Here is an 18014-nt window from a genome sequence, read left to right as displayed (position 1 = left end):
TTTCTGTGGGTTTCGTCGTACGCCTCAGGGTTTTCGATCCAGGGGCTTTAAATAGGCGGAGAGGCGGCGCAGGAGGGTCGAAGGGGCGACGACACCATAGGGCGGCACGGCCAGGGCCTGGGCCGCGCCGGCCTATGGTCTGGGGGCCCAGTGCCCCCCCTCCGGTCCTTCCCGGGTGTTCTGGATGCTTCCGGTGAAAATAGGAACTTGGGCGTTGATTTCGTCCGATTCCGAGAATATCTCGTTACTAGGATTTCTGAAACCAAAAACAGCAGAAAACAGGAACTGGCACTTCGGCATCTTGTTAATAGGTTAGTTCCAGAAAATGCACGAATATGACATAAAGTGTGCATAAAACATGTAGATAACATCAATAATGTGGCATGGAACATAAGAAATTATCGATACGTTGGAGACGTATCCCCAAGCTTAGTTCTGCTCGTCCCGAGCAGGTAAAACGATAACACAGATAATTTCTGGAGTGACATGCCATCATAATCTTGATCATACTATTTGTAAAGCATATGTAGTGAATGCAGCGATCAAAACAATGTATATGACATGAGTAAACAAGTGAATCATAAAGCAAAGACTTTTCATGAATAGCACTTCAAGACAAGCATCAATAAGTCTTGCATAAGAGTTAACTCATAAAGCAATAATTCAAAGTAAAAGCATTGAAGCAACACAAAAGAAGATTAAGTTTCAGCGGTTGCTTTCAACTTGTAACATGTATATCTCATGGATATTGTCAACATAGAGTAATATAATAAGTGCAATAAGCAAGTATGTAGGAATCAATGCACAGTTCACACAAGTGTTTGCTTCTTGAGGTGGAGAGAAATAGGTGAACTGACTCAACATAAAGTAAAAGAAAGGCCCTTCGCAGAGGGAAGCAGGGATAAATCATGTGCTAGAGCTTTTCAAGTTTTAAAATCATACAGAGCATAAAAGTAAAATTTTGAGAGGTGTTTGTTGTTGTCAACGAATGGTAATGGGTAATCTAACTACCTCGCCAACCAGACTTTCAAGAGCGGCTCCCATGAAGGACGTTATCTCTACCAGCAAGGTAGATCATCCCTCTTCTCTTTTGTTTACACATGTATTTTAGTTTTTATTTATTTATGGGTGACACTCCTCCCAACCTTTGCTTACACAAGCCATGGCTAACCGAATCCTCGGGTGCCTACCATCAATCTCATACCATGGAGGAGTGTCTATTTGCAAAATTAAGTTGCTTGCTGATGAATCAGAGCAAAACATGTGAAGAGAATTATTAATGCAAGTTGTAATTAATTGGGGCTGGGAACCCCATTGCCAGCTCTTTTTGCAAAATTATTGGATAAGCGGATGAAGCCACTAGTCCATTGTGAAAGTCTGTCAAAAGTAAATGACAAGGTTGAAAGATAAACACCACATACTTCCTCATGAGCTATAAAACATTAACACAAATTGAGAAGCATTTTGAAGGTTTAAAGGTAGCACATGAAGTATTTACTTGGAATGGCAGAAAATACCATGTAGTAGGTAGGTATGGTGGACACAAATGGCATAGTGGTTGGCTCAAGGATTTTGGATGCATGAGAAGTATTCCCTCTCGATACAAGGTTTAGGCTAGCAAGGTTGTTTGAAACAAACACAACGATGAACTAGTACACCAAAACTCACATAAAAGACATATTGAAAACATTATAAGACTTTACACCGTCTTCCTTGTTGTTCAAACTCAATACTAGAAATTATCTAGACCTTAGAGAGACCAATTATGCAAACCAAATTTTAGCATGCTCTATGTATTTCTTCATTAATAGGTGCAAAGTATATGATGCAAGAGCTTAAACATGAGCACAACAATTGCCAAGTATCACATTACCCAAGACATTTATAGCAATTACTACATGTATCATTTTCCAATTCCAACCATATAACAATTTAACGAAGAAGAAACTTCGCCATGAATACTATGAGCTAAGAACACATGTGTTCATACGAACCAGCGGAGCGTGTCTCTCTCCCACACAAGCATGATGTAATCCAATTTATTCAAACACAAACAAAAACAAAAACAAACAGACGCTCCAAGTAAGTCACATAAGATGTGATGAAATAAAAATATAGTTTCAGGGGAGGAACCTGATAATGTTGTCGATGAAGAAGGGGATGCCTTGGGCATCCCCAAGCTTAGATGCTTGAGTCTTCTTGATATATGCAGGGGTGAACCACCGGGGCATCCCCAAGCTTAGACTTTTTACTCTTCTTGATCGTAGTATATCATCCTCCTCTCTTGATCCTTGAAAACTTCCTCCACGCCAAACTCGAAACAAACTCATTAGAGGGTTAGTGCATAATCAAAAACTCACATGTTCAGAGGTGACACAATCATTCTTAACACTTCTGGACATTGCCTAAAGCTACTGGAAGGTAATGGAACAAAGAAATCCACCCAACACAGCGAAAGAAGCAATGCGAAATAAAAGGCAGAATCTGTCAAAACAGAACAGTCCGTAAAGACGAATTTTAAAATGGCACCAGACTTGCTCAGATGAAAATGCTCAAACTGAATGAAAGTTGCGTACATATCTGAGGATCACTCACGTAAATTGGCATAATTTTCTGAGTTACCTACAGAGAATTTTGCCCAGATTCGTGACAGCAAAGAAAACAGTTTCTGCGCAGTAATCCAAATCTAGTATTGACTTTACTATCAAAGACTTTACTTGGCACAACAAAACACAAAACTAAGATAAGGAGAGGTTGCTACAGTAGTAAACAACTTCCAAGACACAAATATAAAACAAAATACTGTAGCAAAATAACACATGGGTTATCTCCCAAGAAGTTCTTTTCTTTATAGCCATTAAGATGGGCTCAGCAGTTTTAATGATGCACTCGCAAGAAATAGTATTTGAGGCAAAAGAGAGCATCAAGAGGCAAATTCAAAACACATTTAAGTCTAACATGCTTCCTATGCATAGGAATCTTGTAAATAAACAAGTTCATGAAAAGCAAAGTAACAAGCATAGGAAGATAAAACAAGTATAGCTTCAAAAATTTCAGCACATAGAGAGGTGTTTTAGTAACATGAAAATTTCTACAACCATATTTTCCTCTCTCATAATAACTTTCAGTAGTGTCATGAGCAAACTCAACAATATAACTATCACATAAAGCATTCTTATCATGAGTCTCATGCATAAAATTATTACTACTCCCAACATAAGCATAGTTATTCTTATTAATTGTAGTAGGAGCAAATTCCACAAAGTAGCTATCATTATTATTCTCATCAAGTGTAGGAGGCATAGTATTATCATCATAAAAATTACTCTCCATAGTAGGCGGCACTAAAAGACCAATATCATTATAATCATCATAAATAGGATGCAAAGTATCATCAAAGAAAATTTTCTCCTCAATGCTTGGGGGACTAAAAAGATCATGCTCATCAAAGCCAGCTTCCCCAAGCTTAGAATTTTCCATATCATTAGCAACAATGGTGTTCAAAGCGTTCATACTAATATCATTGCTACTAGCATGCAAATAAGATTCCATAGGTTTTTTAATTTTCGCATTAAACCATTCATGTCTTGACTCAGGAAATAGAATAAAAAGCTCACAGATGTTGTCCATTATGCCTTACTAGTGTAAACAAGAAACAAAAAGTTGCAATTTCAGGATCTAAAGGAAATAGCTTCGAGTACTTACAACGCCGGAAAATATCTTAGTAGCCGAGATACGGAGTGTGAGTACCTTTTACCTTTCCTCCCCGGCAACGGCGCCAGAAAATATGCTTGATGTCTACGTTCCCCCTCCTTTCCTGTAGACAGTGTTGGGCCTCCAAGAGCAGAGGTTTGTAGAACAGCAGCAAGTTTTCCCTTAAGTGGATCACCCAAGGTTTATCGAACTCAGGGAGGAAGAGGTCAAAGATATCCCTCTCATGCAACCCTGCAACCACAAAGCAAGAAGTCTCTTGTGTCCCCAACACACCAAATAGGTGCACTAGTTCGGCGAAGAGATAGTGAAATACAGGTGGTATGAATATATATGAGCAGTAGCAACGGTGCCAGAAAATAGCTTGCTGGCATGTAGTTGACGGTGGTAGTATTGCAGCAGTAGTAACATAGTGAAACAGTAAACAAGCAGTAGTAACGCAGCAGTATTTAGGAACAAGGCCTAGGGATTAGACTTTCACTAGTGGACACTCTCAACATTGATCACATAACAGAATAGATAAATGCATACTCTACACTTTTGTTGGATGATGAACGCATTGCGTAGGATTACACGAACCCTCAATGCCGGAGTTAACAAGCTCCACAATTTGTTCATATTTAAGTAACCTTATAGTGTAAGATAGATCAACAGATTAAACCAAGTACTAACATAGCATGCACACTGTCACCTTCATGCATATGTAGGAGGAATAGATCACATCAATATTATCATAGCAATAGTTAACTTCGCAATCTACAAGAGATCATGATCATAGCATAAACCAAGTACTAACACGGTGCACACACTGTCACCTTTACACACGTGCAGGAGGAATAAAACTACTTTAATAACTTTGCTAGAGTAGCACATAGATAGTAGTGATACAAAACTCATATGAATCTCAATCATGTAAAGCAGCTCATGAGATCATTGTATTGAGGCACATAGGAGAGAGATGAACCACATAGCTACCGGTACAGCCCCGAGCCTCGATGGAGAACTACTCCCTCCTCATGGGAGCAGCAGCGGTGATGAAGATGGCGATGGAGATGGCAGCGGTGTCGATGGAGAAGCCTTCCGGGGGCACTTCCCCGCTCCGGCAGGGTGCCGGAACAGAGACTCCTGTCCCCCAGATCTTGGCTTCGCGATGGCGGCGGCTCTGGAAGGTTTCTGTGGGTTTCGTCGTACGCCTCAGGGTTTTCGATCCAGGGGCTTTAAATAGGCGAAGAGGCGGCGCAGGAGGGTCGAAGGGGCGACGACACCATAGGGCGGCGCGGCCAGGGCCTGGGCCGCGCCGGCCTATGGTCTGGGGGCCCAGTGCCCCCCCTCTGGTCCTTCCCGGGTGTTCTGGATGCTTCCGGTGAAAATAGGAACTTGGGCGTTGATTTCGTCCGATTCCGAGAATATTTCGTTACTAGGATTTCTGAAACCAAAAACAGCAGAAAACAGGAACTGGCACTTCGGCATCTTGTTAATAGGTTAGTTCCAGAAAATGCACGAATATGACATAAAGTGTGCATAAAACATGTAGATAACATCAATAATGTGCCATGGAACATAAGAAATTATCGATACGTTGGAGACGTATCACTCATCCCGCAAGATTACACACAACACTTCCTATTACAACTCTAGCTTTCCTTAATAATATCTTTGGGCTTCCGAGTCTTCTTATTCTTCGGGTAATGGGCCTTCAGCAAACCCCGGGTACTATCTTCGGCAGGCCCATTGGGGATGCCTATGTCAGTAGCTCCTCGAGATTTTGCTTGAATCGTAGAGTCAGAAAAAATCTCCACGGTTTATTTTTACTCGACAACTTTAGCTTGTCTATATTTCTTCTCACGAATTTCTATATTGTACAGGGATAATGGTAGTTGGGGCTAGTTCATCTGACGGATCAGGTACTAGTTAACTGTTCTAGTGGCAATCCGCAAAAACCTACTTCAAGATCACGTCCCTGGACATGATCTCGGGATACTGGTGTAAACTTTGACAGGTGCCGCTTAAGGTCTTACCATTCTGTCGAGTCCCAGTCAAATTTATCGGGTACCTAACGCGTCCGTTAGGATTTTTCTTCGTATCTGTTGATACGGATAAAAGTAGCAAACCGTCGTCAGAGACGGTGCCACGCCGCACAGAATGGATCTGGGGTCTTACCTTCGCAGTGTTTTGCGGCATTCAGAATTTATTCGCAACTTTTGGCGTTCTGAGAATATATTGTCGAGTGCTTATTCAGCTGTTGGAATAGCACATTTCATCGAGTCAATTTCTGACTTATATTGCTCTCCCAATGGGAGTATATGTAGAGTTATTTTTATAACTCGAAATATACTCCTTCTTCCTTCTTTTACTTTCTTTCTTTCTCTTTTTATTTTTCTCTCTTTTCTTTTTCTTTTTGCTAATTTTCATCGGGCACGCGAACAGCGTTCCCGATGGGAGTAGCCCCCGAGGCTACAGCCAAGGACTTGTGCTTGGTTGTAGGCTCAACATTTTAGTGCACCGTGTCGCTATATTGTCATTCCTTCTCGATATTTTCTTCTTTTTATATCTCGGGTGCGCGAACAGCGCTCCCGATGGGAGTAGCCCCCGAGGCTATGAACAAATGCTTGCGTTTGATCATAGGCTCCCGCAATTTCTATATTGTCACACTCGAAATTTCCTTTTTTCGAAGTAGCCCCCGAGCATTTGGGCAAAAACTTGTATTTGACCAAAGGCTTCCGAAGTATCCAGTAATTTCTCTTGTCGCCAAATGTTCTTTACTTTCCTTGTAGAAATTTCCTCCCTTAATCAAAGTGGCTTCATATCGGACGAGAGCCGCGTTTTTTGCCTCCATAAAACTTGAGTACTACTCTCTGTCTGTCTTGTGGGTCCGCTTTTTATACCACGTTGACACGTCGTGCTAGCGGGGGACACACGTCCTCCGCTTTTTCTGGCGCACGTACCGTAACTTCTCCAATGTTGAAATACTTTTTTACCCTTGTCTCTACGTGGCTATCATCTGCTGCACACTTTTTTCCATCCAACGGTCCGCCGTTTCGCCGCACCTCTATATAAGATCTCCTTCTTCTTCCTCGAGCACTTCCGCTCGCGCCGTTGTTGTGCTCTCCTCTGCAAATCCTCCTGCGCTCCACAATTCTCTAAGCTCTGCACTCCTGCGTCATTGTTGATGCCACCACGTCGCTTGACCAGGCACAGCACGCCGGAATCCTCAATGGGTGCCGTGGATCTGGGAACCGCGGAGTGGGAAAGGTCCAAGATTTCCGCCCAGGACGCCAATCTCTTGAAGAAACTGGGGATCAATAAGAAGCCCCAAGCGCTGTGCTTCCCCAGCGAAGAAAGCTACCCAACCCCTCCAATGGGGTATCGGGTAAGTTTTGTCGACCACCTTATCCGCGGTCTTTCCGCCCCCATTCATCCTTTTCTTCGTGGACTACTCTTTATTTATGGTCTGCAACTTCATCACCTGACACCCAATTCCATCCTCCACATTTCTATCTTTATCACCCTATGCGAAGCCTTCCTTGGCGTCCAGCCTAACTGGGCGCTATGGAAGCGCATTTTCTTCTGTCGCCGCAATGGCTCTCCAAACGTCGCCTATAATATAGGCGGCGTTGTAATTTCCGTTCGCCCCACCGTCGACTACTTCGACGTCAAGCTCCCTGACTCGGTTCAAGGGTGGCGCAAGAAGTGGTTGTACATTCAGGAGGAGAACCATGGATGTGCTCAAGACAACATCCCTCCTTTTGATCCGGCGCAGGCGGCGGTACCTGCCGCCGGACCTCCGCGCCGATCCCGCCTACGCCATCGACTCTGACACCTGGCATGAGACCGAGAAGGATTCGAGGAGGAGGGCGGGCTTCCTCGGCGACAAGGACTTCCCCTTTGACCATCCACCAGCGCATGGTCGTCCAACATAGCAGCCGCCGGCGCCTGCACAGGACAACAAAGATGAGGAGGAGGAGGACTACAGCGAGGCGTTGGCCTACCACAACGAGGAGGCCAAGGACGACAGCGACGACTACGTCACCTGCATTTTCCAGGAATGGCAATTGGCCATGGTGGAGGGCCGAAAGTTCGAGTACCCGGAGGCGATGACGGACGACGAGATCGCGAGGCTCGACGTCCTCGTCTCATCACGGCCGGGCCTCAGGAGGAAGAGGCCCTATGACGGGCGCTTGAGGACTCGGCCATGCAACCGCCGCCTCCACCTCTGTCGTACAACCCGTGGAGGCCTCCACCTCCACCACCGGCGTGGGCTGCGCCACCAGCACCACTGGAGTGGGCTGCTCAACCTCTACCACCAGCCTGGGCTTCTCAAACTTCACCACCGCTCGCGGCACCGGCGTATGTTCTGCCGCTTGCGAACTGGCCGTGGCCGGTACCGGAGCTCGTCGACAGCGACAACGATGACCAGTAGGCGCAGCCGTTCTTAGGTTTTAGGGTTTTTTTCCTTTCTTTTACTATGTAATGTATGTTTTTATGTTGAAAAAATGCAAAGTCGAAAAAATACGTCATGCCGCTGGAGCCACCCCCGACGCAAACAAACATGCGGCCGATTTCGAAAATTTGGACCGACGCAAACGGACGTAAGCGGACATTTTGAGCGTTCGAAATACGTCGCCCAGTTGGAGATGCAGCCGAAAAAATCTTAATTTTAACTCCACTTGCAACCGAAAAGAATTCAGTTGCAAACCAAGTTGCAATTCATACGCATGAATCACTGCAATCAATCGGTGGAGAACTTGGCTGATCACGAATTTTGTTTAGCCGAGAACTAGCAATACCTTAATCCCATTGTTCTAAGCCATACTTCTCTAAGTTTGACCCTTTTTCAAAAAAATAAAAGTTTGACCGAATATAAATAAAAATGAGTTGATATATATCTATGACATACCATCCATATATAGTTTTTGAAAACCTATTGTGCGGTAAATGTAATCAAATTAAAGCGGTGTTGTCGGCAGTTGATATATTATTCTATTAACTTGGTTAACCTTCAACGATAAACCTATCACGATCAGTTATTTTGGAATGGTGTGAGTATTTTAGCGTGCTCATGCATGGTTGTGGCATTATGCCGAAAGTAAGACTATTGCCACATCAATGATTTAGTCGTCCGCTTCCTGCACTAATTTCATGGCGCATATCTCAGCACAGGTCATAGTTAGGCCGGACTTAGAGCATCTCCACTCGTCTCCCCACAAAGCCCCCCACGGCCACTTTTTTCCATCCGGACGGCGAAATTCGGCCCAGTCGCGCCCCCGGTTCCTCGTTTTGGTCCGGATTTGGGCCTATTTTCATCCGGCGATCCCACGCCATCCCCGGCCCCCCGGGGAGCGCTCGGGGACTCCGGATGAAGCTAAACCAACCGCCCACGCCCACGTGTCTCCTCTTTCGTCCGGATTCCCCGAGCCATCCTCTTTTTCCCCGAGAAACGCCGCTTGGGGAGCACACGACTGGGAAACTACTCCTCCCCACGCCAAATCTTCCTCCAATCCGGACGAAAATTTCGCCGGATTTGGGCGTGGGGAGCGCCAACGAGTGGGGATGCTCTTAGCTCTAGAGCATGTGGCGCTGCCGTGCGGAGACGGTAATGCGAGCCACACGACTACGATCCAACGATAGCTGTGATTGTGAGGCAAAACAGGACGAGATTCTACACACACACAAATAAACATATAAATACTCTCACCATATAAACATTTGGAAAGCCAGCTGGAGCAATGGCAGTTGCACCACCATGTGCTCAAATTCCCGTCATCCCTCTCCTAGTGCTAGCACTCTCGGCCATGGCTTCTTCTTCTTCCTTGAGTATGGCCAACGGCAGCGAGTCGGACCTCGCCGCTCTTCTGGCTTTCAAAGCCCAGCTCGCCGACCCTCTTGGTGTCCTCGCCCACAACTGGACCGGCACGTCTTTCTGCCATTGGGTTGGTGTCTCATGTTGCCGTCGCAGGCAGCGTGTCACCAAGCTAGAGTTTCAGGACACACCCCTCTGTGGATCTTTGGTTCCTCAGCTCGGTAACCTCTCTTTTCTCTCCACCCTTAACATTACCAATGCTAGCCTCATGGGTTCAATCCCTCCCGAACTTGGCAGGCTAAGCTGGCTTCAGACTCTCCGTCTTAAAGGAAATTACCTTTCAAATGGCATTCCTACTGCCCTAGGTAACCTCACAAGGCTTGAGCTTCTTAGCCTAGGTATCAACAACCTCACTGGCCAAATTCCCCATGACATATTCATTCATACACGGAAACTTTGGGGGCTTTCTCTTTATGAAAATGATTTGAGTGGACAAATACCACCCTATCTATTCAACAACACACATTCCTTGGGGTACATGTTGATTGATACCAATAGTTTCTCGGGCCAGATCCCTCCTGAGATGTTACTACATCTGCACAACCTTACAGAAATTCAGCTATATGAAAATGACTTGAGTGGCCAAATTCCACCCTATCTATTCAACAACACAATTTTGGAGAGACTTTTCATACAAGACAACAATTTAGAGGGAAGCATGGACTTCATGTCAACTCTTTCTAATTGCAAAGAGATTAACATAGAGCATAATTCTTTCTCGGGGTCCCTCCCTAACAATATGGGAAGCCTCGCTTCCCGACTAGTCACGTTCCGGGCTGGTTACAACAAGTTAATTGGTGGACTTGAGGCAGCAGTTTCAAACATAAGCAGCCTTCAAACGTTAATTTTGAGCAATAACCTACTCACCGAGCCGATTCCAAAATCCATTGCCACTATGAGAAATCTCACGTGGCTTGATCTCTCTAGCAACGAAATTTTAGGCAATATCCCAACAGAAATAGGCATGGTTGGGAGTCTACAACGAGTGTTCCTCAACAGAAACAGATTGTTTGGCTCAATACCATGTAGCTTCGGTAATCTTACTAGGTTAGAGCAAATAAACTTGTCCAATAATCAATTAAGTTCAACGATACCTGCAAGTCTATTCCGCCTTGATAAGCTTCTCATACTCGATCTTTCTTACAATTCTTTTGATGGCGCACTACCAACGGACTTTTCGAGGCTAACAGAATTATACCGAATGGACATTTCTTCTAATTTCTTGATAGGAAGCATCCCGGAATCAATTGGGCAAATTAAGATGCTAACTAATCTAAATCTATCTCACAACACATTCATAGGCCCCATTCCAGACCCACTTCAAAAGCTAACTAGCTTAGCTTCATTAGACCTCTCCTTCAACAACATATCTGGTACCATTCCAATGTTTCTTGCAAACTTTACCGACTTGACTACCTTGAACCTTTCATTCAACATGTTGGAAGGCCAAATACCAAAGGGGGGTGTTTTCTCTAATCTCTCGTTGCAATGTTTGATCGGGAATACTCGACTATGTGGCTCTCCACGCCTAGAATTTTCACCATGTTTTGACAAATCTCATTCAAGTAGAAGACACTTGATAAGGTTTCTACTCCCAATTGCCACGGTAGCTTTTGGCAGTATTGCTACTTTCCTATACCTATGTACAAGAAAGAAAGTTGAGATCACTAAGGTAGACACAAAAAATTCTTTTGAGTCATTGGATAGCATAGGCCATCAAATGGTCTCCTGTCGAGATCTCATTCACGCCACAAATAATTTTGATGGAGATAACATATTAGGATATGGAAGCTTTGGAAAAGTCTTCAAAGGCGAGCTAAATGGTTTGGTGGTGGCGATAAAAGTTCTTGACATGCGGCTAGAGCAGGCCATGCGGAGCTTCGATGCTGAGTGTCGCGTGCTTCGCATGACACGGCATCGTAACCTGATACGTATACTCAACACATGTTCCAACCTAGACTTTAGAGCACTTGTGCTTGAATACATGCCAAATGGCAGTTTAGAGAAGCTACTACACCAGCCTACAAGCCCAATGCACTTGGGATTCCTTGAGAGGCTTGACATCATGCTCGATGTATCAATGGCAATGGAGTATTTACACAATGATCAGCACGAGGCAATTTTGCACTGTGACTTGAAACCGAGCAATGTGTTGTTTGATCAGGACATGACTGCGCATGTGGCAGACTTCGGCATTTCAAGGCTGCTTCTAGGTGATGATAACTCCATGATTTGTGCAAGCATGTCTGGAACAGTTGGCTACATGGCACCAGGTACTCAGGTAGCTCTTGTTAAACCATCACATAATTATAATCTACCGTACATACTTGGTCTTATATTTCCTCGTCTATCTTATTTCATGCAGAGTATGGATCTCTTGGAAAAGCATCACGGGAGAGCGACGTATTTAGCTACGGGATCATGTTCCTTGAAGTCTTTACCAGAAGAAGGCCCACAGATGCTATCTTTGGTGGAGAACTAACCCTTAGACAATGGGTACACCGTGCTTTTCCCTTGGAGCTTGTACATGTGGTCGATGACCAGCTACTTCAAGGCTCGGCCTGTTCTTCTAGCCACAACATGAACGAGAGTTTCCTAGCGTCGGTATTCGAGCTGGGTTTGCTATGCTCCAGCGACTTGCCTGACCAGAGAATGACGATGACTGACGCGGTCATCTGTTTGAAGAAGATCAAAGAAGAGTACAATAGAAGGATAACATTGTCATCGTGTGGTGCAACACAATGACTACTTGAAATTCTTCGCTCGATCATATGAAATTTTGTTTCTGGAGGACACCAAGATGCCAGCAATCTCCAGTGAGAAAGCAATCAGTTTCAATATTTCCTCCCATGCTTATTTCCTGTACTACTATAGAAAAGTACGATTTATACTTCCAGTGATGCAATCAGTTTTTAATTACTCTAAGTGATGCAATATTGGTGATATCATAAGAAAAATTAGGAAACATGTCCATGCATTGCAACGACTGATAAAAATTTGTGCAAATTACATACTCCCTCCGTTTACAAATAAATGTCTTAGATTTATCTAATTTTGGATGTGTCTAGACAGAGGTGGTATTCTTTTCTTTGTATTCCACGTGCATACATATTTTCCCCTGAAACTTGGCACATATAAATATAAAAGCTATATGTATCATGCATGTTATATTGAATTTTTCTAAACCAGGAATACGCTTCTTTGGTTTACTGTTGTATCGTATCCTCTGTTTAATTAGCACAAATGCAACACTACAAATCATGCATGAATCCATCATTAGCGAAGAAGCAAGTCCAAGGATGAGTTCAATTTCAAAACTGAAGGAATTGCCGAAGAAGCAGAAGTATGCCAAAATTGAAAAAAATAACAAAGCAAACATATCCATAGACTTGCATCCTGTGCTAGCACACCGCCCAAGCCTTCTTTCGAAATGGAGGTTTGAACCTGAAATACAATGATCAAATCAAAGCTACCATCCTACAGATCGCTAAACCTAAAAAACTGATGAAGTGGATGACTATGCAAGGGCCACTTGCCCAGACAAAACACCGACCAGCCTTATCTAAAGACCGAAAGCTTCAACTGGCTGCCCCACGACGAGCTAGTAGCACTACCGGTCCAGCATACTCTCAAAGCGCACCATCACACACGCTTGTGTTGTCGCCGCCATCTTCCTTAAACCCATCTTTAGGATGGATCAACGCGCCGACCTTGTCAAGCCTACCATCAAGGCCACCATGATGCCAAATAAGTGACGCTCCTTGGAAAACTACTCGGATATAGTTAACATCGGTAAACTACTGTTAAGGAAGAATATTTCTACTGACACATTATTTTTCAAAAAAATGGATACGTCAAGATCCTCGAAAACTACAATCAAGTAGCAGTAACTAACATCGGGAATTACTATACCAAAGGTGAAGATTTCTACTTCAAGATCCTAGAGAAACTACTATCAAATAGCACTGTCAAATTCTAGTGTTTTTTTTTTTTGCAAAAGCTGAGGATTTCTACTTCTAAATTACAATGGCCAATTGTTGTGAAAATGACCCAAAATTGTATAAAGATTATTGTAAAAAGTAAAAAAAAAGCTGTCATCAGACACTATTCATGCATGAGCACTATTCACCCGTGCATTGCTACAGATAATTATTGTCAAGCCAAACATAATGCAGGTAAATAATAAAAACCAAAAAAGTTAATGTTAGTTCAAAACATCGTAGGCTCACAGCTTCGCTTGAAATTTTATAATAACCTTATTCTGAAATGAAGAAAATGAGTCAAAAGAAGAAGGAAAGAAGGGAACACGGGGCCATCAATATAATATGTTGTATATGTTAGCCATATTCCTAAACATGAATGACTCATCAAACATTGCGATGTGTGTTGCATCGACCAAATATATCTCATGGCTAAGTGGCAACAATATCTAGGTGCTATAAACATCATTGTTCCCAAACAACCCATGATAATACAAATTGAGAGTTGTCGTATGAGCCTTGCTAACTCGCTGCCTTATGGTGCTTTAGGTGACTTCTTGCTTGGAGACTCAACGGTGAGGATGACTTATTTTTTTGTTAGATTCCTCCATGCTTCCACACAAAATGGGTCGCAAGGATTTAGAAGATAGGCTACCATGCTGGATTATAGTTGCGGCTAAGCTAGAAGATTATTGGGAGATTTCCTGCCAACTGAGCAAACCATTATGTTCTGCTCACTGTCCCCGATAGTTGTATGGTCCAACACAGAAACAATGAGCTTTGGTGCAGATTGACATCTGCTCCCGTTCAAATATTCGTACTTTGCAGCTGATACCTATTTGATGCATAACAGTAGTGCATATGGTTCATTGTTGTGAACAAGAAGCACGTGCTTGTGTCATAGGTCTAAACATGACTAAAAAATGTATGGGTTGATCTATACATTTACAAAAATTTACTGCTCAATGAGTGAAAATGTACAGAACCTGATGATCGTAGACCAAGGAACTCCAAGTTCATGTTTGGCAACAACAACACTCCTAGAGGTACGGCATTATTTTGGTTCTCTGCCTTCAAAGTTTTTCTAATAAGATACCAATTTGATTATGCTAACCTAATTGTTTGTCACATAACTTTGTGGTGCTTTTTCTTTTGCAAAAAAGCTTTGTGGTACTTCAGAATAAATTACATGATCATCTTCAACAAATCTCAATGATTGAACGGAGCAAAGAGATTAGATCGAACGGTCTTAAGGATCTCAATCTCCTTCATCAAACCCGTTTGACGACCAATTACCAACTGCACTCCCCAAAACTACAGTCCATTCATGTGCAATCTGCAAACATTCTCAGTAGTAGGCAAGCAATGGAGAGATGAAATATGTGAAAACTTATTTTTACCATAGATAATCACAATGGAAACCTTTAGACAAAGATATCATTCACGCTGTTTCATTTTGTATGATATTTTGATTGTTTTAAACAAGACTTTGGCCAACAAATACTCCATTAGTATGTAATTTATATAACATAAAATTGTTATCATTAGATTTGTACTAGATTTGTACTCAGTACTAACTATTATGCTTCCATATCACATAAACAACATATTAATAGAGTAATTGTTGTTCAAGTTTTGGCCGGTAGGGTAAGTGCAGAAGTAGTAGGATAATTAAAACGAAGAGAATTCATATAATAAAGAAATCTTGTATTACATCACACCGAATGGAACTTCGTGCATGTGCCATTGACCACTCCCAGGCAACAAATATATAGAGAGAAGGATACTACAAATGATATTTTCTAGAATATTCTCAACGCTGACAGCATATCAAATACTCCCTCCATACCAGATTAATGGGCAATTACGCACTCCGAGAAACAAATTTGACTATAAATTTAGTCAACAAAATATGAGATATATGCCACAAAAATTATACCAATATGATTCAGCTGTAACTGAAAGTGCATGGAGCCCCCATGTGTGGTTTTGGTAATTAATGACAATCCCTATGGACTAATGTTTGCATTGAGTTATATTTGTAGGAGTCGTCCATAAGCAATGCTTGAACCATATGTTGGCTTCAAGGTTGCATTAAGAAGAAATTGATGAAGGATATCAAGTATCAAGTATGTCTTGAAGATGAAGATGAAGTGAGCCCTCAAGTTACATCAAGACATCAACATGATGAAGAATGAAGAAATGAAGTGCAAGTTCAAGATAAGCCAACTCGAAGAGATCATATGCTTGAAGCTTGCCATCCATATGGTGATCATGGATATGTGAAGATGCGCCGAAGAAGTAGCTCTCCCATAGTGGAGTATGGGGGAGCATTTCGTATGACTTCATCAAGCAAGCACAATCAAGAAAGGCGTTCCATCTTGTTGCGGTCAAGACCGTCATCATCAAGCTCAAGTGGAATGCGCAAGGTTAAGGTTTGCTCTTGATAGGATTTCTTTCTCACCGGTCTTATGGTGTAGTTGGAGACCGGTTTATAGTTTAGTTGACGTACTATCAAGAGGGCTCTCGAGTGAGTAACTCGATCGTATCATTCGGAGAGTTCAAACCTTTGCATTCTTGCATCATCTTTCTTGGTTGTTATTTGGATCTTATCCATATGGTGTTTTAGAGTTTGTGCTTATTCTCATGACAAGCTCTAGTTCATCAAAAACGGATTCCGCATGAATCACTTGTTGCGTTTTCAATATTGGAGTTTTTCTCGGTTTCTCGTATTGAGAGGTTTCAATCTAAAATACATAGAAAAACCTACCCCACTTGTTCTTAAGATTTTCACTCTTTGTGGGGTAGCTCTTGTCATCTTTTTAACAAAAAAATTGGTTTCACCTAAATCCGAGTTCCCTAACTCAAGTTGTTGCATTTTCCATATTAGAGGTTTTATCGGTTTGCTTTTTATAGATAGGTAAAACCTTTATTCATTTGTTTCTATCCTACTTTGCTGGACTATGATGTTTCTATGCATATTGTTGTAGAGCTCGTTGTTGTGATTTCAACGAGCCCAAGATCAACGAATCGGAGTCTGGATGCAAAAGTTCTTAAGGTTTTCGTATCAGGTGTTTGGGTAAAAACAGGGGGGCCGGAACTGCCGCCGGGAGCACCCCGGCACTGCCGGTGGCCAAGGCCAGCACTGCCGGCCACCCCGGCACTGCCGGTGGCACAAGGCTGGCACTGCAGGCCTGTCGCGATTTTGGCCCCAACGGGCAGAAATCTAAGACCCCTATTTAAGGCCTTCTTCCTCCTCTTTCTCCCCACTTCTTCTTCCTCCTTTTGCTCTCCACCATTGTTGACCTTGAGAGGTTGCCACATCCCTCTACTCCTCCAATGATTCTTGAATCCTTTTGAGGGAAAAGGAAGAGGAGATCTAGATCTACAATTCTACCAATCAAATCCATCTCTTTGTGAGTGGAACTCTCTAGATCTTGATCTTGGTGTTCTTTGTGAATTCCTTTGTTCTTCCTCTCTTATTCCCCCAATAGGTTTTGTAGCTTTGTTGGAATTTGAGAGAGAAGGACTTGAGCATCTTTGTGGTGTTCTTGCCATTGCATTTGGTGCATCGGTTTGAGTTCTCCACGGTGATTCGTGGAGGTGAAAGCAAGAAAGTTGTTACTCTTGGGTTCTTGGAACCCTAGATGGATTTTAGGCATTTGTGGCGATTTGTTGGAAGCCTCCAATTAAGTTGTGGATGTGTGCCCCAATCTTTGTGTAAGGCCCGATTTCCGCCTCGAAGGAAATCCCTTAGTGGAACTGTGACCTAGGCCTTTGTGGCGAGGGTCACCGGAGAATAAGGTGAGGCGCCTTCGTGGCGTTCGGTGTGTGGTGTGAGTACCACATCTTGAGGTGAGGCCTTTGTGGCGTTGGTGTGCATAGAGCAACCACACCTCAAGGTGAGCCTCTTGTGGCGTTCGGGAGCACTAAGCCACCGCACCTCTCCAACGGAGATTAGCACTCGCAAGAGTGTGAACTTCGGGATAAATCTTCGTCTCCCGCGTGCCTCGATTATCTCTATACCTGAGCTATTTACTTATGCACTTTACCTTGTGATAGCCATCGTGCTTGAAGTTATATATCTTGCTATCACATAGTTGCTTGTATTGCTTAGCATAAGTTGTTGGTGCACATAGGTGAAACATAGTATATAGGCTTTAGGCTTGACAAAGTAAACGCTAGTTTTATTCCACATTTGTTAAGCCCATCTCGTAAAAGTTTTAAATCGTCTATTCACCCCCCTCTAGGCGACATCCGTGTCCTTTCAGTAACTGACTCAATAATTATCACTTTCGATCCTCATTTTTCAGTCTACAGATTGAATCCAACAATCACGGTTTTCTTACCTTGTTAATTTTGTTGGGGCAGCTCCATGCGGTACATGGCTATGAGCTGGCATGGAAATGTGAGACAGACCTACGATAAAGTGGCATTAAATTGTAATGACCATCATCGTAGAG

At 43.0% G+C, this 18014-nt stretch overlaps 1 protein-coding gene across 3 annotated transcripts; it reads left to right on the top strand.

Annotated features, from left to right (window-relative positions):
- Positions 1-9431: 9431 nt before the first annotated feature.
- LOC127311682 (uncharacterized) lies at positions 9432-12586 on the top strand. Of its 3 annotated transcripts, XM_051342133.2 has the most exons (3): positions 9619-9732; positions 9809-11844; positions 11937-12586. In XM_051342133.2, the coding sequence occupies exons 1-3, from the start codon at positions 9653-9655 to the stop codon at positions 12314-12316; spliced, it is 2496 nt and encodes an 831-aa protein (XP_051198093.2). In that variant the 5' UTR covers positions 9619-9652; the 3' UTR covers positions 12317-12586. The 3 variants fall into 3 exon arrangements, with proteins under 3 accessions (XP_051198092.1, XP_051198094.1, XP_051198093.2); XM_051342132.2 differs by having other exon boundaries at positions 9432-11844; XM_051342134.2 differs by having other exon boundaries at positions 9432-11852; positions 11937-12196.
- The last annotated feature ends 5428 nt before the right edge of the window (positions 12587-18014 follow it).

Source organism: Lolium perenne, chromosome 7 (assembly GCF_019359855.2).
Source record: "Lolium perenne isolate Kyuss_39 chromosome 7, Kyuss_2.0, whole genome shotgun sequence".
NCBI classification, from domain to species: domain Eukaryota; kingdom Viridiplantae; phylum Streptophyta; class Magnoliopsida; order Poales; family Poaceae; genus Lolium; species Lolium perenne.
The sequence above is the reverse complement of the archived record's forward strand: the minus strand, read 5'-3'. Positions and strand labels throughout refer to the sequence as shown.

Bases quoted from the DNA above. Each gene is read 5' to 3' on its own strand.
- LOC127311682 (XM_051342132.2), top strand. From the start codon at position 9,438: ATGGCAGTTGCACCACCATGTGCTCAAATTCCCGTCATCCCTCTCCTA. The intron at 11,845-11,936 runs GTACTCAGGTAG...TATTTCATGCAG, and splicing joins AGTTGGCTACATGGCACCAG to AGTATGGATCTCTTGGAAAA.